Genomic DNA, 25,652 nt, shown 5'->3' on the forward strand with positions numbered 1-25,652 from the left:
GAAATACTAGGAAACAGTTCTTATCTTTGCAGTTTAGAAGGTTAATAATGATTAAAATAAACGTTAGTGAACTACCTTTCCCAATTACTCAGTATCATCCTTTGGCATAACATTGGCGAATCACAACAAGGAAAGGGAGCTGCAGTCAGGCCCTACCACTAGTGAAATGTTCTCCTTTATGTTTCGCATACTTCCTATACTTTGAATCTACTTCTTTCTGTTATAACTACAGCACAGAGAGTGATGAGTTTGGCAGTTTTCACCTTTATAATGAACCATCTATGTACCAAGTCATTGTTATTAAGCCGCTCAGCTTTGCTCAGGCTGAAGATCTTCCTTTCGTTGAGAGATGTTCTTTTGGCCCGCTCATTTGAACTACGTATATAAGCAGTGTGAAGTCTATAAGAACCCACAGTATCTTAACTGGACTTCAAAGAGCACATATTTCTTTTAATAATCTTTTTAGAAGAAAAACATGTTACAGCTTCTTTGGACTGAGTCCCTGGCAAAGGGCAAGAGGGAAGTTTTTCCTGGTCTGGCATGAATTCTGAAAATTCAGGATCTTCCTGACTAGAGACCCGTATTGTTTGCCCAAGGAAGTGCCCATAGCCAAGTTTCAGGTTCTGCAAGGAACACCTATGTCTTGGTTGTACTCCAAGATGTTCTAGAACCTTGGGAAGCACAGCTAGTCCTAAGCAAAAGTTTCAACTGAGAATTGTCTGACAATTTTTCATTTCCCACTTATTTTTTTCTCTCCTCCATCATATTTTATACCCCAGAAACCCCAGGCTCTCATCGTAGTTCTCATTTATCCCCACTTGTACTATGTCAACCTGTTAGAGGCTAGTTTTAATTATTATATTGGAAAAGGAGTGACAAAAGATAGCTAATTTTGATGACTGCATCATTTGCTATCACATATTCTAAAGGCAAACATGATGAGCACAGATCTATTGCTTCACTCAAAATAATCGAAATTAGAGGTTAGATTTCAGACAGAATTACAAGCAGGTGAAGAAACATCCTAGAGATAGAGTCCTTTTCCTTATCTTTTAAGCCCAACCACATGGGCTCTGACTTCATCTAAGCATGCATTTGGATCTGCTCGGAAACGAAGTAAAGTAACTTATTTAAGATGTGGCTGGTATTTCATGTATCACTCTGTTACTCTAATTCAAGCAAATTGCAGGGATGCAGGAACCCTATTAATCTCTGAAACATCCTCCTGAAGCTCTAGCGAGAGAAAGGATCCTGTTGTCCAAGAGAAAGGGTCCTGTTCTTTTGGTAAGTCTGTGGGAATACTGAATTTGGGTCATGTTGAAATAGGCAGTTGCCAAAGTGGCCAAAACAATTACTTATTTATGGCTTTCTTATTAAGATGTATATTTAGGCAAGTGTCTGATTCTAAGGTACACATTCAGGCACCACGCTGGGCATAGGGGAATGTGATAGATGCCTCCTTGGGAAGAAAATGGAAGGGTTGTTTCACAAATTAAATTCAGAAAACAACCAACAAAAAGGCTTAGGGAGACATGGCTTGTCCAAGGAAAAGTGATTTATTAAAAAAGTGATTCATAAAACTGGACACCAAGCGCTAAGGGGAGGTTTATATAAAATAGTAGATGTGGTCAGTATCTGTAAGATAGAAGTTTGGTAAGATAGGACATATAATGTGATACGAAGACATGCAAAACTGACTATAATCAAATCTAAACTGTAAAGTTCTCAGGGGTGTCTTCTAAAAGGGTATTCACTGAAGTTCCATGAGTTGGGAAGTCTCACTGTAAGAAGTTATGTGATGGATAACAGGTTATTGATATATGAGAGAGAGTACTGTGTTTTAAAAAAATGCCACAATGCCATCTGACGATTCAAGTGGTCTGAGACTCTGTGTTAACTCTTGTCACTATTTACCTTTTTTGAGTTGTCAGAGTTCCAAGACAATGAAGTATAACGGAAAGGACGTGGAAATTGGAACTGGGAGGCCTTTCCACATAAGCTGTTCAGTCTCTCTGAATCTTAGGCACAGGACTAGAGTGTGTAAGAGCCTTTCAGTTGTATAATTCTGTGATTTTGTGAATATGACGTACATGAAAGCACTGCCAAAATATGCTGGCATAAAATCACAGAATTCTAAAGGAGTGTTTTATCACGGTATGGTGAATGGGTAAATTTTAAAATGTGCTTTATTTGTGAGCTTATTCTCAACAAGTTTCTAGTAATGATTAGATATTTCTCCTGATACTTTGTCTATCCTTTGTTAAAAGAAAACCATGTATGTGTTGCTACATAGCTAAAAAAAAAAAAAGAAGTGGTGAATGGATAATTGGGGCAGTCTGAGTCTTAACCCCATTCTGGGAGTTGAGTTGCCTGCCAGGGACCTAAATCTCTGACATCAGAGAGAGTAATGTCTTCGTCTGTGTGACCATAATAAGTCCCGTGTCAGAGTCTTAGGGAACGTGAACAAACACAGAGATACAATCCATTTCATTTTCTGTTGTAGCGATCCCCATCCAGTTGGGCCTAGTCTGACTTGCTCTTACTAGGATAGAGAGAGCTTTCAGGCTGGAGGGCTCAAGCGTCTCAAGAGGACCCGCTGCAGCCCCACAGGATGGAAGTGGGTGGAGGGGAAGATGGCTGTGTCCAGAGCAAACTCTGCCTCCCCCTTAGCAGGTTAGGACAACAGATGCTTATTAGCAACAACAGGAAGAACTGGCAGACACCTTGGGGATGAAGTACAATAACTTCCACATGCTTTACATCATTCCAAGAACATCACTTTTAAAAACACTGTTGAGGTTTTGCTTTTGTTTTTTTTTTTGGTTTAGAATTTGTTTTTAGTTTTTATTAGAGTATAGTTGCTTTACAATGTTGTGTTAGTTTCTACTGTACAGCAAAGTGAATCAGCTCTACGTATACATATATCCCCTCTTTTTTGGATTTCCTTCCCATTTAGGTCACCACAGAGCATTGAGTAGAGTTCCCTGTGCTGTACAATAGGTTCTCATTAGTTATCTATTGTATACATGGTATCAATAGTGTATATGTGTCAGTCCCAGTCTCCCAATTCATCCCCCCCCTTCCCCCTTGGTATCATGCATTTGTTCTCTACATCTGTGTCTCTATTTCTGCTTTGTAAATAAGATCATCTACACCAATTTTAACACTGTTGAGTTTTTAAAGAACTCTTTTTGGATCTACTTTAAGATAATTTTTAATCAATGTATTATAGCTTAATGGATAAGAGTTCAACTCTGATTTGGAATCAGACTCCCTGGCCTCAAAATGCACTTTACCATTTACTTTGACAAATTATTTAACCTTCTTGTGTGTCAGTTTCCTTATGGGTAAAATGCTGATAAAAAGTGTATGTACCTTATAGGATGGCGGAGAGGATGAAAGGAGTACTTAGCAAGTGCTTTTCAGTAGAATGACCAATATTTATTAGTTATTATTATTGTTATTTTTATGTAAAACAGGTTTCTGTAACTAAAACCTCAGGCAGCTGATAAATGTGTTTATTAAATCCGAACTCCACTAGCATTTCATTTTCTTTTATTTCTTTTATAGTCAAGGTTCAGATGTACTATTCCAGAAATCTTTCAAGCTTCTAATTGCTCTCAGGGCCATCCACCGTTGTGCCTGTCATTCAATTTCTTTTGGTAATTCCCCATTTTCTCTCTCTTACTAGCTTTAAACAAAGTTGTAAAATGTGTGAAACCAGTAGACACTAACCCTAACCCCATTATCTCATACTCTGAATTATTAGTTTTAAGTGTTTTTCCTTGCCTATCTTGTTCTCTATTAAGCATCCCACCCAGGGAGAGATAAACTGGGAGATTGGGATTGACATATGCAGACTGCTATATATAAAATAGATAATAAGAACCTACTGTATAGCACAGGGAACTCTACTCAATACTCTGTAAATGACCTATATGGGAAAAGAATCTAAAAAAGAGTGGATATATGTATATGCATAACTGATTCACTTTGATGTACAGCAGAAAGTAACACAACATTGTAAATCAACTATACTCCAATAAAAATTAATTTAAAAAAAAACAAAAGGTTGAGAGTTACAAAAAAAAAAAAGCATCCCACCCAAGAGCCTTCTATAATGATATGGTATGGACCTTTCATTTTATTCTCTCAGTTATTATAAAAATTTAGATGGTAAGTATCTCTTGGAAATACGGAACTATAGGACACGCTCGTCTCCTCCGCTGCCACCCGCTGCTGCCGGCGTCCACGCTGCACACAGCAAGGCTGGCAAAGCACACAGGCTAAGTGCTGAGGAGAAGGACCAGCTGCTGCTAGACCTGCGGGCCGTGGGTGGAACGAGCCAGAAGGCCCAGGGTTGTCACCTTCTAGCAGTTCCATTCAAAGACTTCAGTAGGGCCTTTGGCTTCATGACAAGAGTGGCTCTTCAGGCTGAGAAATTGGACCACCATCCTGAATGGTTTAACATTTGCGACAAGGCCCACATCACCCTGAGCACTCATGAGTGTGCGGGCCTTTCAGAACGGGACATAAACCTGGCCAGCTTCATCGAGCAAGTAGCAGTGTCCATGACATAGACCCTGCCCTTCCTCTCTGAGTTCTTCAGGGGAAAGGGGGGACTGAACTGGGGATCCAGAGAGGGAACTGGGGAGCCCTGAGATGTTGGTGCACGTCAAAACTGACAAGTGATCCTGTTGCCTCCGTTTAGAGCAAGTCTCTGCAATCGGAAAAGGCCAGTATCACTGCCAACACCATAACTTAGGCCACCTTTCCCCACGCCACTCTCGTCCTCCTTGGGGCTCTGTGACATGTATATTGATTTGCATAAGTTCTTCCCTTTCTTTACAACTTCCCAGCAACAGTAATGATTTTCTTTCCTGGCTGTGTCTTGCTCTCTTTCTGATTCATTTCCCAAGAAGCTGTGATAGAAGCTGTGTTTAAGATAAAGTTTTATCTTAGAAACCAGAACCCTAAAGCCATCCTCATCCTATGTGACAGGACATGCATGTGCTTTTACGCCTCAAATAAAAACACTGTTTCACTTGGAAAAAAAAAGAATATGGAAGTATAAAGTTCAAAATTTCCACTCCTTTATTCTGCTCCCATGTCTGCCTGTGCCTCAGTTTCTCTCCATCTCTGGAGATGACCAATAAAAGATGATCAATAAAATAGATGATCAGTTAAAGCCCCCCAAGAATTGAGACTGTCTTTCAAAGTCCCACAAATATTTTCTAGCTAGTGCTGTTATAAGATAAACTTCAGATTCTGTGGTTTTGCACATTTCTCTTCTTAATGCACAACCTGTCTTCTGCTCCCATTCTTGCAAACAGTTCTTAGAAAGCAGTGAGTAGAAAGCTCTCACTGGTGTTAACAAGTGAGAAATGTCAACTTTCTAGTGTTATCTCTCCTAGTAGATGCAACATTAGCCTAAAATGATTCATGATGATCTCAACATGATGGTGGGCAGAGGAAATGACCAGTGTGGATGCTGGCAGCTTCTCAGGACCATATCAATAATTATATGCAGGCACTACTTATTCTATCAATGATGTCTCTAAGCAAATTATCTCTGAAGATAAAACATGTTCCTTGTTTAGGTCAATTCTGCCTGAGATGATATTTTACAAAAGCTTTACAAAACACCCTGTTAAGACAAGCTAGTTTTACCTGCAATAGTTTTTCACTGTAACTAGCTTTTATGGGTGACATTGGTAACATATACTATGTGTTGATAAATGCAACGAATCACTTTTTATCATTTTAAAATCACTTCCACTTTTACAAAAGCTCCTATAAAGCCATAGTACCTGGAATTTTATTTCTCTTTCACCTAGAACATCTTTCTAACAGTTAAAAAATTACCTGGAAGGGGCAAAAAAAAAAATGGAATGAGAAATATCACTCCTCTGTTCTTCAGAAAGAAGAATAATAAGCATTTCTAGAGTACCTATCACTCTCCAGGAAGTGTGTTTGGCACTAGAGATATATATGCATTTCAATCAGAGATTTTCCTTGTTGTCAAGTATTTTATAATTTTTAAGAGAACTTAGAAAAATAAAAAAGGATACAATCATATGTTAAAGGTACATATAATCAAAAAAACATATAATCATGTAAGAATGCAAGTGTGCTCAAGATACTATAAGAGTTCAAATGAGGGACATTTAATTCAGACTGTAGATACCAGATAAGTTTTTCAGAGCAGGTGACTTTCACTGAGCATGTGTGTGTGTGTGTGTGTGTGTGTTTGTGTGTGTGTAAAATTACCTAGACACAAAAAGTGGGATCTCATTCCAGGAGCAGGAAAACAGAACATAAGCATTGTCCATGAGAAAATAATTAGGCCCAATGGTTCCAGTATCCCATTAGATGCTCTAACATGGGTTGGAAGATAAAGATAGCAGAACGGAGACCAAAGACTCCTTAGGTGTCCATGAAGCCATGGGTTGACCATAAAACAGTGTAAGATGAATGAGTCGTGTCATGGACCCTTCTTACTGTCATTGCTGCTCACTGATTCCACTTCTGCCTGTGCCTCACTTCTCTCCATCTCCAGGAGCCTGACCATCTCCACTACTCTACGCAAATGCCATCCCTGCTAAATGTCCCCCTTTAGCACCATCAGTGGCATCAATTCCACCAGAGTGGAATTATCTCAAGCTATGAAAAGAACCAGAATCAACTTACAGGTAACGTAAATCGCCCCAATTATTATCATGTCGCTTCCATTCTCTGCTATATACATTCTTTATAAATACAACGTTCTTTCCTGTCGTGTTGGAAATGTGAGCCCACTGTGTCTAAGGTCATATTTAATACAGACCCAACGTTTTGTTGGCACTCCCTAAATGTTAAATAGTAATGAGAGGAGATGAAGTAGTACAAGAACAAGAAAGTGATTAAAATAGATCCCAATCGATTCCAGCTGCATTAGAAACATAAGGGGAAAAGTGAACACTTATTATCAAATTATAAAACCGAAAATATGTCTAGGAAAGTGTGGGCTATTTAAAATCATTAGATAGTTTTGAACTGAAATCCCTTAAAACTATACAACAAAAAAGTATTTTCCAGATGTCCTTTGTACCGATATGGAGAACGTAAAATACACTTCCCATACAGTTTGGATTTTTAAACATTTATTTATGATCATATTAAAATGTGAAGTTTTACTCATTGTTTTAGATATTTAGTCAGGTGAATATCTGACTAATGAATAACACATGGTACAGAAAATATATATATACATTTTAATTTTAGCTTTTCTGAAGCCCATTGTTCATTTCAGGCTGCCTTACTGAGAGTCCTTGCACTAAACGCCTCTGGTTGCATTCCATTCAAGACAAAGGCATATTTTAGGGATGTACCTCTCACAAAGAGGTATTGATGGACCAGGAATCAGAGTTTGGACAAATGAACAATTTCCATTATAAAACAGCCTAATTGTTAAGCTCTTCTTATTGAAAAGAATAAAAATTTCATTAGTCATCACAGTAGCTCAGCATGAACTCCTCCTCTTTTTCCCCACAATGCACAGTAAGAATGGCAGTTTTAAGCTTATCATTGAACATTTTGGAAATGTTGGTTCTTCCTTCCTTTTGCTCTAAATACACTAAGAAGTATTTTAGTAACAATTATGAAAAAAAAATGGTAATAATTTTAAGCTAAACTTTATACGTGGAATTGTGAAAAAAAATCTCAGCGATCACAGGCAAATGTAATTTAAGAGCTGCCTGGAAGGCCTGCTTTTTTCATTTTAGGGCCCTGGGATCGTTTTTATGGGATAATAAGGATTCATAGGACCACCCTAAAGCTCAAATAAAATAAAGACATAAGTACTTTAGAAACTAAAAAGGTTTTATAGAGCTAAGGGAATAAAATTTGCATTGGTAATTCTTATCTCTATACAGCTTTTAATTTTAGTATCTTTTCAGCTTCTCCAGGAAAGATATGTGTTGATCACTGCCCTAAGTGTAAAAACTGAAACAGGGAAGGACCAAGATACAGTGAAGATCACTAATCTGGCACTCAGAATTCCTGTTATTAATTAGATGATAATGTTGAGTATGTCACGTAAACAGCTGACAGCTTAGTGTGTCCTAGTGGTGAAAATGCGGTGGGTAGACTAGATGAAGAACACAAATGCATAGCAACCAATAGCCCTCACACCTGAGTGTGCATTGCTAATTGATCATAGAAGTGGTTCTGGCTAAGACAATGCGGTCTCAGAATCTTTGTTGACAGTACGCCAATCAAAGCTGGCTCTCCAGGAACTAGACAGTCTCTAAGAGTTTCCTTTTCCAGGCCTAGGAACCTATAGTTGTCACCTGTGAATGTAGATCAATTGCATTATCCATTCTCACCTTTATTGCTCCTCCTCCCTCATCTCATACCTCTCTCTCTCACTCAACCTGCTCCAGTCACACTGGAGGTGTGTCTTTGTCTCACAAACTTTGCAATGACTACATCCTCTGCCTAGAATACTCTACTCTCACGTGTCCACGTGTTCACTCTGTTATCTTCCCTAAGTCTTCACTAATCTCAGCCTTTCAATGGTGTTCACAGGAGTTGGTAAACTATAACCCATGGGCTGAATCTGGCCCCCTGTCTGTGTTTGTATGGCCCACAAAGTAAGAATGGCATTTACATTTTCAGTTGAAAAATACATTAAGTCAGAAGAAGAATTATATTCTGTGGCACATGGAAATTACATGAAATTCAAATTTCAGTGTTCATAAATAAAGTTTTATTGAGACACAGGCTGCTTTTGTGCTAAAATGGTCGAGTTGAATGGTTATGGCAGAAACCACATGGTCCACAAAGTGTAAAATATTTACTATCTGGTCATTTACAGAATAAGTTTGCCTACCCCTACGATACACTTAACATTTTGTTAATTACTGGAAGTACTCACCTGCAATCCTGATGCCCTCTCTTTCCCTCTCAATTTTTAAAAATAACATTTATCACATTGTACCATACACTGTCCTTGTATATTATGTATATTGTCTCTCCCTAAGAGCACAAATTCCATGAAGTCAGAGGATTTTGTCCACTTTATTATCTGATATATTCCCAGTGCCCTGAACAGTATCTGGTACATAGTAAATATTCAATAAATATAATTCTGGAATGAATTAATTATATGGAAGATACCTGCATTACGTAGAGATATATTAGATGGAGTAGTCACAGGAGACTTCAGGAGAAGATGATATTTTAGTGTTAAAGGGTACAAAAGACTTAGGGAACATTTTTCCTAGAAAGGGGTACTGAATGAAAGAACATGTGTGTAGGGTAGCCTAGATGTAATGCAGAGCCCAGGAGGTAGAGAGGAGGTGGAAAGTAGGCTGAGCCCAGGTTGTGGAAGACTTGGAATGTCTGATTAAGATGCTTGAGTATAATCTTATAAAAAATAGATATTTCAGAAAGATCTGTCTGATAATGATGTGATATATACAGTATGAGTTGGAGCGGGTAAAATATATGTGAGAATTGTAATAGCTTGGGTTCAGGCTTCTAAGATTGGACAGTGGCAGATGAAGTGAAAGAGAAAGGACACAGGGAAGAAGGAAGGAGTAACCAATGGTACCTTCACTATTGTGACCTTTGGTGAAAAAATGTTTTTGTTAAAAGTTGAAAGGCAGCAGAAAGAGAAAGCATTAAAAAATAAAAACCAGTCTGCTTCAGTTCTTTGTAGTTTATTGAATAAACACGCATACAGTTCCCAGTTTAAGACTTCTGTAGATTTTATGCCTCAGAGAAGGCATATATGATGATAAACCTGACAATATAAACGAAACCAATTAGATTTTAGTAGAGTTAGATTAGTTGAACTACTTCAGAATGAAGTCAGAATGGGTTTCACTCAGGTAGATTTTACTTGTGCCATTTGTGTTAAACAGAGATAATAAATCCAAATATACATGATAGTGCCTAAAATTTTTTTGTAAAAGTAGTAGCATGACATAATTCTAAGTGAAAGATAAGAAAATATCACATACAATTTGATTCAGTTTATGTAAAATTTTATATATACTTAAGATGGAATTTTAGGCTGTATTCTCTTCTCCATATTTTCTGTATTATTTGCGCTTTTTTTTTCTGCAATGACTAGATTATTTTTTTTTACAATCACAAAAGAGCTATTTTTATATTAAACTATTAAAAATGACAGGTTGGCTGTATAGCAAAAATCTCCATAGATTTGTTTAGATATTAAGAACAGATTCATGCTACAAACTATTTATTTGCTATGAAAAGAATCAGGAAGTATTTAGCAAAGTTTGAGATAATAATTAATGTTCAAATAAGCTGACTGTCAAGTACATTTGAAATGTTTTTAGTCTAGTAAGAACAGGCAATTGACTGATTAAACTAAGATTATGAATTTTGGAAACTAGACCTCGGTCCAACGACAAAGAATCACTTGTCGCTTGAGTCATCTTTAAAATGGATTATGGTAATCTTTCCTTAAAGGGTTATTTAAAAGAATTAATATAAAGGATATAAAACACCTGTCTAGTGAGTAGCTGTTCGAAAAATGATAGCTATTATTATTAAGAATTGGGTAAGTACTAAATAAAATAAATCAGAATTTGAGAGTCAAGCTACATTTACTTAATCCTTTACTTAATTTGTTCCACTTAATGCCATGAAGTACTGTGCTAAGTACAGGTGAATACATGTATGATCAAGGGCCTGCCCTGTCTTTAAGGCATAAACAATACGTTTAATAAGGTGTTACAGATGCTATGACTCAAGTTCCTATACGACAGGAAATTTAAATCAGGCCACCTCCCCAGTGAAAGTTCAGCATATAAAACTATGTGCTTTGGTGTGCCCTGATGCTTTTCACTAAAAATATATGTAAAAGCACTTCTATTTGGAAGCTGTTCTTTTATTCATCCATTCATTGAACAGTTATATATTGAGCATCTTCCATTTTCAAACCTTCTTCTTGGAGCTGGCCCTATACCAACAAAGACAAGATTTCTTCTCCCACAGAAGTTTCAATCTAATGAAGGCAGAAAAATAAACTAGGAAAAAATAGAGAAGATAAAATTCAGTCAATACTATAAAGAAAATCAAACACGGTGGTATGATGGACCAGGCTAATTAGCTTTGATAGTTGAGTAAGCTTTTCTGAGCGAGAGTATCTGACCTGAAACCTGAATGATGAAGCTCCCGTCATGTAGAGAGAGAAAATTTGACGGAGGGATTCCAGACTCAGGAAATAGCTAGTACAAATCACCTAAGGCGGGACCAAACTTAACCAGTTCAATAAACAGAACTGTTTGAAACTATGGTTGAAGAAACAGGGGAAAGAGAAGGAAGCTGTGAAGTCAGAGAAGTGTTCTCAACTATAAGCTTGAATATGAACTCCCCTATGTAGCAGAAAGTTACAAAGAATCCTGACGTTTCAAAATGCAAGGATTTGATTCAATATTCTACAACGCTTGAGGTCATCTACTCTACCTAATCGTGTAATTCATTTACTTATTCGATCAACAAGTATTTGGGGACTTCCCTGGTGGTGCAGTGGTTAAGAATCCGCCTGCGCAAAGGGAATGCTTCTGTCTCCAGTCTCCTGATGGCTTTTGGAAGAGGCCATATGCTGACCCTCAAAAGTTTCGCAAGAAATGCAACACGTTAGTGTCCAGCTGATGCGTTTTGTTTATAACTTGTCAGATACAGGGATTTTCCCCAATTCGAGCTCCAGGGCAATCAAGACTGCGGAATCCGTAACCGACACCAAGGGAGACATAAATAAAAAGTACAGGTGTGAGAGCAGCAATCAGATCAGCATGCGCAACGTGACAATCGGGCTCCGTGACGCCACCCTCCAGGCCTACCTCTCCAGCAACAGCTTCTGCAGGCAGGAGACGACCTGTGAGCGAGCCTGGCCCTCCCCGCCCACCCCGGCCGCGCCGCCCCAGTCCTCGCCCACCCCGGCGCCCAAGAGACCCTCGGGGTCCAAGTACAACGTGAGCGTCACCAGCGGGACCTGCCTGCTGGCCAGCATGGGTCTGCAGCTGAACGAGGGACAACACAACGGTGACCAGAGAGTTCAACCCCAACAAGTCCACCTTTGCGGGGAGCTGCACAGCCCAGATGGAGACCCCGGAGCTCCGCGGCAGGAACCTGCTCCCGGCGCTCCAGTTTACGATGAACGCAATTGCAGCCGGGTTTTTCCTGCAAGGAGTCCAGCTGACGCTGACTCCGCCCGATGCCGGAGACCCCGCCTTCAAGGCCGCCCACGGCCCGCTGAGGGCGCTGCAGGCAGCCGCCGGGAGCTCGTACGAGGGCAACGCTGAGGAGCGCGTGCAGGTCCCCGAGACCTATTCAGGGTGTGGGTCGGCGTTCCGCGTGGACGGGGACAAGTTTGGGCCTGTGGAGGGGGGTCAGCTGGGTGAGAACAGCACGCTGAGCCCCATCGCCGTGGGCGGCGCTCTGGCAGGGCTGGTCCTCAGCGTCCTCATCGCCTACCTTATTGGCCGGAAAAGGAGCCACGCCGGCTGCCAGACCATCTAGCCGGCCGCCCGCACCCGCCGCGGACCAGCAGCAGCTGCGCGGCCTCGGGCCGGTTCCCTGGGCTTAGATTGCTGTTGAGGGAGGCACCCTTTCTTGCAAACATCTGCTTTATCCAATGCGAAGTTCATCCGGCCACAGTCACTATTGACAAAAGAGCAACTATGGAAATGACGGTGTTAATTTTGCTAACTGAGTTAAATATTTTGCTAACTGGTTAAACATTAATATTTACCAAAGTAGGACTGGAAGGGGGGTGGGGGGTAAGAGAGCTTTTCTAAATGGGCACTGGCTCCACTATCATTTGGCTTTTCAAGATTCTGGTGTTTGATCGCTTCACTCTTTACTCAGGTGTAAGCCTTGCAAAGGGAGCGTCTCTGGTCTTAATGCTTTGATGAAGGCTGGTAGCTGTGAGCCTGACGCGCTGAAGAAATCAGTAGGAACGAGAATCGTAGAGCAGTAGTACGAAGAAGCAGACCTGGGAGGCTTAAATTAAGCTTTAGAAACCAGGGCGGGCCCGGTTCCTCGAGCATCGGTACTCCAGGACGCCAGGTCCTCGGGCTTTCCACGCTCTGCCACTCGAGAGCTTGCACTTTTTAAAACAGAAAAATAGGGCTTCCCTGGTGGCGCAGTGGTTGAGAATCTGCCTGCCAATGCAGGGGACACGGGCCCTGGTGGCGCAGTGGTTGAGAATCTGCCTGCCAATGCAGGGGACACGGGTTCGAGCCCTGGTCTGGGAAGATCCCACATGCCGCGGAGCAACTAGGCCCGTGAGCCACTATTACTGAGCCTGCACTCTGGAGCCTCTGCTCCGCAACAAGAGAGGCTGCGATACTGAGAGGCTCGCGCACCGCGATGAAGAGTGGCCCCCACTTGCCGCAACTAGAGAAAGCCCTTGCACAGAAATGAAGACCCAACACAGCCATAAATAAATAAATAAATAAAATGTTAAAAAAAAAAAAAAAAACAGAAAAATAAGCGTTATTTTTATTTACTTTTTTTTAAAGTAATTTTCCTTCTTCTGTTGGAAGTTTGGGGTCATCCTTTGTCTGCACTGTGTACAATAATCGTTTCACTCAGATTCATCACTTGCAGCTGGGTGGCCTGTGTGCTGAGGAACATCCCCTCCTGGGACGCGTTGCCCTAAAGATGCTGATAAAAAAGTCTTTCTGTTAAAAAAAAAAAGAAAAAGAAATCCGCTTGCCAATGCAGGGGACACGGGTTCGAGCCCTGCTCGGGGAAGATCCCACATGCCGCGGAGCAACTAAGCCTGTGCGCCACAACTACTGAGCCTGTGTTCTAGAGCCCGCAAGCCACAACTACTGAGCCTGCGTGCCACAGCTACTGAAGCCCTTGTGCCTAGAACCCATGCTCCGCAGCAAGAGAAGCCACCGCAATCAGGAGAAGCCCGCGCACCGCAAGGAAGAGTAGCCCCCGCTCGCGGCAACTAGAGAAAGCCCGCAGGCAGCAACGAAGACCCAATGCAGCCAAAAATAAATAAATAAATAAATAATTTTTTTAAAAAAAAACAAATATTTGTAAACACCTACCAAATACAAAGCCTTCAAGAAATTTAACCCATAGGAAAGCTCAGGTGTATACACTTTGTGTCAGAAGTTAAGGTCTCATACAGACAGGGAGAGATCACTTCTTGCTGGGCAAATCTGAGATTTCATGGTTGAGCTGGCATTTGAGCTAGGGTAGGTGGGTAGGATTTAAACATAAAATACAATGATGCTGAGGGACACAAGAAGGCCTTCTAGGAAACAACATGAGTAAAAGCATAGAGGTAAGTTGTTTAGGTAATAATAGCATGCTGTTTGAAATTCCTCTTATAAAACATCTTTGAGTTTTAAAATTCAACAGATCATTGTGAAACCTAAACTTGACCTTTTCACATTTCTGTCTCCCACTTTCCTTTGCAAGAAATTACGTGTGTGTGTCAATCAGAATTCTGTGAGCTACATCACAGGTCTTCTACATGCATTGAGCAGTAGGGTGAGATGAAATGGATAGGCCTTTCCTCCTAACTTTACAATATAGTCATGCTGGGTCTTCTGCTAAACAGTGAAGTGCAGAAGGAAAGGCCCAAAGTGTGAGGGTCATCAACTACAGAATTCCACGAGGTCTGGCGATCGCCAAGGCTACGAGTCACTGGGCAGCCCAGTGCCCACCAGGCCTGGTAAACCAAGAAGTGATGTTAAGGAAGTGGAAACTGGCTGATTTGTATGAATTTGTTTAATCTGTTCTCAACCAATAACATGATTTACATCAGATGATGTGCTTATGACACACCTGGATTCAGAAAGGCAGTCATTAGGTTATGAACTCATTGTTTCCTTTTCAGAAAAATTGACCTCACCCATTAGCCCTTTAATAAATTAGTCTTCCTAAAGCTTACCACTATCTCCATAACGCCTCCTCAACTGTTCACAAATGTTATTTCACAAGTACCAATGCTTCTTCTCAAATATGTCAGGTTTGCAGGGGTTTTATTGCCACATTTCAGGTTGATTAATGTAAGAACATATAAATAAGGGCTTAAACTGTTGATGCCTCATGGACAGGTAGGACTGAAGATCGCTGCCAGTAGATAAAATAGTTGGCGATAGAACAAGATTATATTTATAATAAAGACACAGGTCTTAGGTCCTAAGTAATAACTCCTTTACATCTATCCATTTATACAACTTGCAATCTTCTACCCTCTTGCAATTGTCAGGCACCTGACATATATCAAACAATTAATACAAATAGGGTTGATGTTTGGGCAAATTGGACAAGAGAAAGATTTTAAGATTTAATTCTAGGGGTCAGTGGTAAAAGGCAGAGTTTTCATGAACATGAGTTCCCTAGAATTTCTTCAACTCTGTCAGTGGCAGCAGTACTTCCATGTATTGATTCAGGAAATGTTTATTGAGGGCTTACTCTGTAACAGTCACTATGCTAGAAGGTAAAGATCCAATGTGACAAAAGAGAGAGTCCCTGCATCACGGAATTACAGAAAAGGAAAACTAAAAGGACAAAACAACTGATGAGGAAACTTCAGAGGACGGAGAAGTAGCAAACCTGGGCTTTGAGCCTCAGGGCTGTCTTCTTGGAAGAAGTACCATATAGGCTGAGACATAGATGAGCAGGTGTTAGTGGGTTGATGGACAAGAGGGTCGCAGAGGTGTGAAGACATAGCTCTTTCAGGAAAGCTACGGCTGGAATGTCAGGATTGGGGTCCCTGGATAACGTCACGTAATATAAATTACGTTACTCTCTAATACTCTCTCAATGTGCCCTCTACTTTTCCTACATAATACTTAACACGATGTGCAATTCTATATTTATATAATTTTTTAAAATGTATATCATTCCTCTGCTTGTTTTGTTACCCCACTTTTGGGCACATAGTAGGCACTCAATATTTGTTGAATCAACAAATGGCTGAGAGATGAGGGAGGGAATAGCAGAAAAGTTGGTAGAGGGACAGCCAGGAGACAAATTAAGCAGGGCTTTCTTGACCATATTAAGGAGTCCTGAACCTTCATTCTAAGAGTAGTAGGAGATAAAGAGCTTTGAGCTACTCTGCATTTCAGAAAGATCACTTTGACTGCAATGTAAAAAAACAGATTGGAAAAGAGCAGGACTCAGTCTGTTAGTTGCCTGAGCCAGCTGAAATTATATCACTGGGAGTGGCCTTAAAAGAGAGTTAGGATGAGAAATTGAAAAGGTTTGGTGATTGGTTAGATAAGGAAGGGGAGAACAATGGAGTTCTCCAAAATAACTCATAGGTTTCTGCATGGGGCAGCTAAGTGAATCATGAAGTAAAGCAATGTTTTGTTTTTGTTTTCGGTGATGGAGAAATGAGATTCAGTTGTGAGCATATTAAGTTTAAAATGCCTGTAATGTCATCTAAGAGATGTTCAGGAGGGAGTTGGATGGATATCTGTCTCTGAAGCTCATGAGAGAAATTTTGGCTGGGGTTAGAGATTTGTGAGCCATCAGAAGATAAAAACATGAAAGTTGTCCTTTGCTGATGCAGCTGAAAGGATTCTTGCAAATCCTGCTTCCATAGACACTCTCTTAAAGGTCCTCTTCTAGGCTGACTCCAGCCAATCCACGCACAGAGAAATAAATCACAGAAGAAGATTTATAACTTTGGGAAAAATCACATGGTCTTTTTCAGACACTGTAAAGGCCATTATGATGGCAGAGCCAACAAAGTGACAGCTGGACTCTATAGGTCTCTATGTACCAGTTCAAAGTTCATCCTTTCATCTCCTTGCTAAGTAGTGATTCTGTGTCACTAGTTTTCTTTGAGCTTCTTTGAGTAAGAGACACATACATCAGGAAATCTGTCAGGGCATTGTTATCCTACAATGCCACGCTGAATTAATCATGTCCTTCTATTTACACATGCAATTCCCTTTGACCAGAAATTGAAATTGCTTTTCTTATTTGCTACTTCTCAACATGGACCTCTCATTTCATAACTGCCGTGACCTATGTAGCAAGACTCTATGTGCCTTGGTTGTGTTTTGTTTGATTTGTTTTGTTATACCAACAATGTTTAAAAGAGCAGTTTAACTTGTAGGTGTTATACTTAGGTACAATACAAGTACCTTAGCATGAAGTTCTTTCATCCTACCTATCTCTGGCATTTATTTTAAATGCACACCTTCTGCAGGTATTTGGTTTGTGACCCTTACCCTAAAGTGTTAAGATCAACAATGAAAGCACATACATAGTGCAAAAGTAGGCTAGCAAAGGAAAAGATGAGCTAACGTGTGATGGACATGGGAAGGAGGAATAGTTTATCAAAACCTCCCTATAGAGATTTTACAGAACAAAAATGAATTTGCCATTTTTCCAGGTAGACCTGGCAGAGGAAAGTACACAATAAAAGGCATAACATGAATGAATGAAGCATTTTCAAGGATGTATAGGTAGTAAGGTGTTAATCGTATAAAATGTTTGCAGGCAATAAAGAAGCACCCTGAATGCCATGGTAAGGGTTTTGGGATTACCTTAGACAGAAGGGAGTGAGGAAAGTATTTGATGCCACAGAAAAAAATGATCATTCCCTTTAAAAAGAGCTCCTTGGCAGCATTATAGATCATGGATTTGAAGGAAGTAAAGCCAGAAGAACTATTATGTCATTTTCCATGGCATTCATGTCGACACAAATTCGGAATCTACGCTACTAGTGAAACCTTGATCTCTGAAATCATTTACTATAACTGCCTGCTCTTTAAGTCTCCCAGTAAACACACCCTCATTACTTTTTAGGACTAATAGCCCCTTAATTTTTCTTCCTTGTCCAAGCCTATTCTCCCTTCTTGGCTTCACTCCTATCCCTGTTCAGCCTGCAATGTAGGGATCAACGTCTTTGTACTCTCACCAACACTTCCGATTCCTTTCGCCCCTCGACCTGAGCCCAACCTTTATCTTCCAATCCTCTTACTCACTCTTAGTTAACTTCCTCTCTCTGTGGTTTCTAGTTTCCCACAGCTGGAAGTTAGAAAAATCTCTCTAGAGGCCTGTTAAAAATTTTAGAACCTCAACCCAGGCCCAGAGAAACAATCTCCAACAAAAACTGGCTTTTAAAATAATATTCTAGTCGATTCTTTTAATCTGGTAAGTTTAGAAAACAATGCATAGATAAGACCATAATTCCCCAATAGCAACTCCTCTGAATTTATTCCAGAGCCTTAAAGCTGCAGCTCAGCTCTCCTCCCTAATTTGCCTAAATTTAACGCCAAAAGAATGAAACAACTTCATTATTCTTTATTCTCTTGCAAGGATTCTTTACCCTTCCTGTTCCTCTTTTTTCACAGCCTAACCCATCTGTTATAAACTGAATGTTTGTGTCCCTCTCCCCACGTCCCATCCCCCAATCCATATGTTGAAGCCCTAACTACCAGTGTGACTGTATTTGGAGACAGGACCTTTATAAATGTAATTAAGGTTAAATGAGGTCATAAGGCTGAGGCCCTGATCTGATAAAATTAATGTTTTCCTAAGAAGAGACATCAGAGAGGGATCTCTGAATCTCTGAGAGGCTCCCCTCACCCCCACCCTGGCTTCTGTCTCTTTCCAAAGAAAGGCCAAATGAGCACACAGCAAGATGGCAGCTGCCTACAAGCCTGAAAAAGAGCTCTTACCAGAACCTGACCATACTGGCACCCTGATCTCAGAATTCCAGCCTCCAGAACTGTGAGAAAGTAAATTTCTGTTGTTTAAGTCCTCCAGTCTGTGCTACTCTGTTATGGCAACCTGAGCAGTCTCATAGACCATCCTTTTCTTATTTATGACCCAGGCCCCTCTTATCTCCTCTGAGACAAGCATCTATTGAATTCCTACTAAGTGCACAGCAAGATAAATTTGGTTCTGGTCCTCATGAAGCTGAGCCTGGGTGGAGAGGATCAGATATTACAAGGTTAACTCTTCCTTTTAGTACTTCTCTTTCTCTCTCTCTCTTTCCTATATTTAATCTCTCTCCCTCCATCTGTCTCCCTTCTCCTCTTTCTCTCTGTCTCTCACTCCTCCATGCACACCTCCCTCTTTTTTGGTAGTACTCCCTTCTCCTTGATGCCTGGGCCTTCTCTCTCTCTCCCTTTGAACTTATTCTCAAAAAACAAAAAAAAGAAAAAAGAAAAAAAATCTCTCCCTCTTTTTAACCTCTCAAGTTACTTGTCAGTTCCCTTCTTTCTACGATATCCAGGATACTCAAAAGAATTAGTGATCCTATCTTAATATAATCATGTATTTATATTGTAATTTTGCAAATATTTTCAGTAAAATAAACATCTGAGCTGCACACACACAAAAAAAGAATAGTCTTCAAAATACATTCACCTTCCTCATTGGCTCTGTCATAAAGAAAGATCTTATACTCTATTGTTTTTGTCTTGTTTTTTTTTTTTAATTAATTAATTTATTTATTTATTTATTTTTGGCTGTGTTGGGTCTTCGTTTCTGTGCGAGGGCTTTCTCTAGTTGCGGCGAGCGGGGGCCACTCTTCATCGTGGTGCGCGGGCCTCTCACTGTCGCGGCCTCTCTTGTTGCGGAGCACAGGCTCCAGACGCGCAGGCTCAGTAGTTATGGCTCACGGGCCCAATTGCTCCGCGGCATGTAGGATCCTCCCAGACCAGGGCTCGAACCCGTGTCCCCTGCATTGGCAGGCAGACTCTCAGCCACTGCGCCACCAGGGAAGCCCCTTGTCTTGTTTTATAACTTATTGAAATGTTGACGTCTCCCCACTTGGGTTCATTTCCCTCAGTTCTGATCACTACTCTCCACTCCCTACCACATAAAGTCTCAGGTCGGACTCCAATTGGCACCTTCCACCATTTCTATCTCAAACCAGGGAATTCACTGTCATCTTTCATACTATCTGCTTTCCTTTGACCTGACATGCTTTTGCCACCTCTGTTTCCACATGAAAAAGAAACTCTTGCTGACCTATAAGACCAAGCTGACAAATCACCCTTTTGGAGAAGCCTTACTTGGCCCTTCCATGGCTTATCTCCTCTTGGGTTCCCAAAACACTGGAAATAATTGTAATGACAGGTTTATAGGTTTAGTAGACAGGCAGTCCCCTGGTTTTTATATTCCTAGTTCCAGGTACTTATTTAATATTCACTAAATATCTAATGAATGAATAAATGAAAACAAGCTACCTTTTCAGTTCTATCTTGTACCATATAATCCTGTGCCCCATTCAAATCAAACTAGCAGTAACATTTGTTTCTTAATACTTTTCCAAATGCTCCTTATTCATCCCGGAACATACTGACCCCCTCCCCCGCCCTGAGACTTGCTTGCCTAACTCCAAAGGCAGCACCTTCTTTACCCATTAAATGAAATTTCAAATGAATATTTTTGCTGTGACAGATAATGCTGTTTTACTGAACCTAAATCACCAGTGCTGGATTTAAAGGTAGAAATGGTAGAAAGGTGTAAAATCAGAATTAAAATGTTCTACATTTCAACTTCAACCCTATTGTTGAACAACAACATTGTTTTTGAACAATTAGTATAACACCAAACACTATTATAACTGTTTTTCATGTGTCACTAATTTCATCTTCAAAAAAAACTCTATGAAGTAGAAATTATTATCATTTTACAGATCAGGAAATTAAGAGACAGATGGTCAATAACTTGTCTAGTAAAATGATCTAGCTCTAGAAAACTAAGATTTGGATCCAGGCCTCCTAATTCTAGAGCCTGAGCTTTTGACCAGGAAGATTTATTCCATCACCATTTGCTCAGTCTGTATAATCAAATTTCATACATAATCAAACTGCCCTAAAGCAATATAAAATGTTAATTTAATGAGATGTCATCTGATAACTGTAAGACAGGACTGTCTTATTCACTTAAAGATCAGTATTATAGCGAATATGAAATCCATTGAAATATAGTATCTTATCTGATGATTGCTGGAACAGAGAACATAAAAATTATTTTTTGCCATATTACTTACAGGTGAAGTAATTCTGCAAGATGTTTAAAGAGCATGATGGAGGAAAAAATATAGATGTTTTCCTGAAATGAGTTGTTTTGCACAAAGAAGTGGCTACAAACCAACAAATTACCAATTACAATAAAAATAGAGTCTGACTGCCATGGAGTCTATCCTACCATGTGTTCTGTAATGACTCAATTATCCTCCCACTTTTCTTTACTTGAACTACAGTAAGTCCCCTACATACAAACCTTCAAGGTGCAAACTTTCAAAGATGCGAACGTGAGTTCACATGTCCAATCACGTAAGTTAGTTCACGTGTCTGGCATACATTGTCACGTTCGTGCATCCTCTACAAGTGGTTGTACTTTTGTGTACTTTACTGTACAGTACTGCATAGAGTACAGTAGTACAGTATCTTTATTTCGAGCCCAGGATGTCCGGAAGCAAGCATAAAAGCAGCAATGATGTATTTGGTACTGCTAAGAAGTGCCAAGCAACAACAATGGAAACAAAAGTGAAGATAATTGATAGGGTAGAACGAGGTGAAAAAGAGGTAGATGTCACTCGTTCTTATAACATGAATCATTCAACCATCGGCATAATTCTAAAGAACAAGGACAAGATCATGGAACATGTGAAGTCTGCTGTGCCAATGATGTCGACAATGAAACTGAAGAAGCATGGAAAAGTGATGAAGGAGATGGAGAAAATTCTCAGTGTGTGGATGCAAGATAAGCATCAGCGTCAAGTTCCGCTCAACTTAATGCTGATTCAAGAGAAAGGTAAAAGCCTTTATGAAGACTTGAAGTAGAAACACGGTGAAGAATCAGAGGGCGCATCTTTTAATGCCAGCCATGGCTGGTTTCATCAGATCAAGGCTAGAGCCAACCTTCACAACGTAAATGTAAGTGGTGAGGCAGTGAGTGCAAATAAGGTAGCTGCCCGGGAATTTCCTGAAATGCATTGAGAAATTATTGATGCAGGTGCATATTTACCCTAGCAGGGTTTTAATGTGGATGAGATGGATTGTACTGGAAGAGGATGCCAGACTGAAGTTATATCAGTAAGGAGGAAAAGTTGATGCCAGGCTATAAAGCAACAAATGATAGGCTAACTCTGTTGTTTTGTGGCAATGCTTCCAGCGATATGAAGCTGAAGCCTCTCTTAGTTTATCATCAAGAGAACCCAAGAGCCCTTAAAAACGTAACCAAGGGCTCTCTTCCTGTTGTGTGGAAGAGTAACCCCCAAAGCCTGGGTTACACAGGCCATTTTCCAGGACTGGTTTTTCCACCACTTTATCCCTGAGGTAGAGAAATACTGCTTAGAGAAGGATGTCCCATTCAACATTCTTTTGCTGCTCGACAATGCTCTGGGCCACCCTCCATTCATGGACAACTTTCATCCCAACGTCAAAGTACTGCATCTGCCACCTAATACTAATGTCGCTTATCCAACCTATGGACCAGGGAGTTATAGTGATTTTCAAGAAATATTATTTATGTCACACTTTTCATCAGGCAGTAAAGGTGAGTGATGAATCTGGAACAACCTTGTGACAATTTTGGAAGCACTATAACATCTACAAGGCCATAAAAACATTGACTTTGCTTGACGTGAAGTTACGGCCATCACCGTGAATAAGGTCTGGAAGAACTTTTGCCCGCAGTTTGTTCACGATTTTCATGGATTTGAGAAGGTGGATGAGGAGTCCAAAGAGGTCTTCAGCAACGTAGTGACCCTCAGCGAGAAGCTGAATCTAGATCTGCAAGAGGATGACTTCACTGAACTCCTTGCTGTGCAACACGAGGAGCTGACTAATGAAGACCTGATGGAATTGGAGGCCCAGAGAAAGGATGAAGAGAGACAAGAGGAAGAAGAAATAACTGAAGAAGTGAAGAGATTCATGACGCAGGAAATGACAAGGGGATTTTCTTTATTTGAGGAGACACTGTTAGTTTTTGAGGCACAGGACCTGAAGGTAGAACCGTACACGAAGCTTGCAGCAGCCGTTCAGAATGCAATCCAGTGCTACCTTGTCATCTATGATGAGAAAAAAGAGCTACTACCCAGACATCACTGGATCATTTTTTCAAGAGGGTGGATAGAAATGAATCCAGCAAGGAACCAGAACCTGTGCCATCAATGTCAGGTGTGAGTGAAATTGCAGCTTGCCCTCCCTCTCCTACTGCTGACGATCCTTCAGCTCTACCATCTCCCACCTCCTCTCCCTCCTCCAGTCAGTAACTCTTCTTGCCTGTTCACTCAGTGCCAGCCCCTGTATGCCAGCTGTTGTACTGTACTACTGTATTTTTCAAGGTACGGTACTGTAAGATTAAACATGTTTTCTTTATTTCTTGTGTTTGTTTTTTATGTATTATTTGTGTGAAAAATATTATAAACCTATTACAGTACAGTACTATATAGTCAATTATGTTAGTTGGGTACCTAGGCTAACTTTGTTGTACTTATGAACAAATTGGACTTATGAACGTGCTCTTGGAACAGAACTCATTTGTATGTAGGGGACTTACTGTACTGCAAAACTTTCCTTCCTATAGCATCCTGTGCTGTTATTTGGGCTTCATTTGATGATGAACACAACAGAAATGTGGGCACTGGGATAAAAGGTTGTCTTCCAAAAGCTACAGAATGCACTCAAATTAATTTTAATTTCTCATAGAGGATTCTAGGATGCCAAAGAATACATACCAGTTGGAGAAATTCTGGCCTAAATGAAAAACAGGCCATTTCCAGGAACACATACCCTGTTCATGAGATCTTAACATCACAGAGGCTACAGTAGAAGTAAGATGAGCAGAAATAAGGAAACAAGGGTCAAAAGAAAGTGAAATCTCCTTAAAGACTAGAACACAGCTTAATAAATTGCTCATGTATTTATCTTCCTGACTCAGGCCTTGCTCTTACCCCTAAAAGACTCAAGGGAATGGAAAGATAGAAAACCTATTGAAAGGGCACAACACAAAGGCTTTTAAAGCCTTCTGAGTCACAGCCAAAGCTCCATCCTCCTAGCAGACTAGTGTTTGCTTTTTAACTCCTCAGAGGTGAAGGAGAAGGAGTGTTAGATCCCCCCTAAATTACTAGAGTTTAGAGTGCTGGTCTAAAGGTGAGTGAGTTAGGAAACAGACAATGTGGGGGGCGGTTAAGAGTCCTGGACTTCAATTCAGGAGGCATGGAAACCAGGCATTAACTCCTGGTGTTGACTGGAGGCAAATTATTTCATTTCTTTGTTCATCATTTTCCTTTTCTTTCAAACATGGCAGTTGGACTAGACCAGAGGTCTCTGTTGTCTAGTTCAGATTTGAGGTCTTATGATTCTGTGAGATAGTTGCAGAACATGATGGAGGAAATCACAGTCAGGATTTCACGGGATGTCCCTGGTGGTGCAGTGGTTAAGAATCCGCCTGCCAATGCAGGGGACACGGGTTTGAGCCCTGGTCCAGGAAAATCCCACATGCTGCAGAGCAACTAAGCCTGTGCACCACAACTACTGAGCCTGCGCTCTAGAGCCCGCGAGCCACAACTACTGAAGCCCGTGTGCCTAGAGCCCATGCTCCGCAAAAAGAGAAGCCACCACAATGAGAAGCCTGCGCACCACAACAAAGGGTAGCCCCGGCTCGCCACAACTAGAGATAGCCCGCGCGCGGCAACGAAGACCCAACACAACCAAAAATAAATAAATAAAATAAAATAAATAAATTTATTAAAAAAGAAAAAGATTCATGGACTCAAGCCACAGTGCTATCCTGATGTCTGAGTTGTAGGATATCATTGAGGTATTTTAATAAGTAACCTTCTGCCCTCTTGGGTACAGTTTAAGACATAACCTCTGTTCTGCTGTACTCAGTGGGACATACATTGTGTTCCAGTTTAAGTTTTTGGAAGGTGGGTGGAATCTTTTCTTCTTGGGAACAGGTTGTTCCACTTTGACTTTTAAAGGGCTTTGTGGAAATGAATGTTAAGTTTAAATCAGGAAAAGCAATTTTAACACCACACCCTAAAAAAAAAATCATCTTTCAGGGAAGTAATATTTCATCACGTTAGTCAAAAAGCAAATCTTATTAAGATAATAACTTGTCATCTGTGTGTTTAGTCCTTATTTCACAATATAAGGGTAAAAATGCTACAGTGTGTGTGTGTGTGTGTGTGTGTGTGTATTTAATGCAGTTGTCAGTGACAACTAAAAGTAGGCATTTTGACCCAGGAAATGTCAGAATCATCAATCCCAAATAAGAGAAACTTTATATTATCTATATTACAAACTATATATTTTGAAGTTAGTCAAATGTGCATAGTTATTTCTTTAAATAACTTGAAATATATCTTTGTGTATCAAATTTAATAACTTCCAAACTTTGTGTTCATAAGAATCACCTGTAAGCTATTGCTAAAAATACTGATTCTTGGTCAGTATTTTGACCCTTGATTTCTGAGATCATTCTCTAATCACTCCAACCTTGGCTGCACATTGAAATCACTGGGGAGCTTTAAAAAATACTCATGCCTTTGAAATAAGTCAGACAGAGAAAGGCAAATGCCATATGATCTCACTTATATGTGGAATCTAAATGACAAACAAACACAAAAGAGCTCATAGATATAAAGAACAGATTGGTGGTTGCCTGAGGTCAGAGGC

At 40.3% G+C, this 25,652-nt stretch overlaps 1 protein-coding gene across 1 annotated transcript; it reads left to right on the plus strand.

The window, feature by feature from the left end:
- Positions 1–4,217: 4,217 nt before the first annotated feature.
- Positions 4,218–5,067, plus strand: PCBD1 (pterin-4 alpha-carbinolamine dehydratase 1). The gene has a single exon (XM_036852061.1). It carries the CDS (start codon positions 4,413–4,415, stop codon positions 4,578–4,580), a length of 168 nt encoding a protein of 55 aa, XP_036707956.1. The 5' UTR covers positions 4,218–4,412; the 3' UTR covers positions 4,581–5,067.
- The last annotated feature ends 20,585 nt before the right edge of the window (positions 5,068–25,652 follow it).

Source organism: Balaenoptera musculus, chromosome 5 (assembly GCF_009873245.2).
Source record: "Balaenoptera musculus isolate JJ_BM4_2016_0621 chromosome 5, mBalMus1.pri.v3, whole genome shotgun sequence".
NCBI lineage: Eukaryota > Metazoa > Chordata > Mammalia > Artiodactyla > Balaenopteridae > Balaenoptera > Balaenoptera musculus.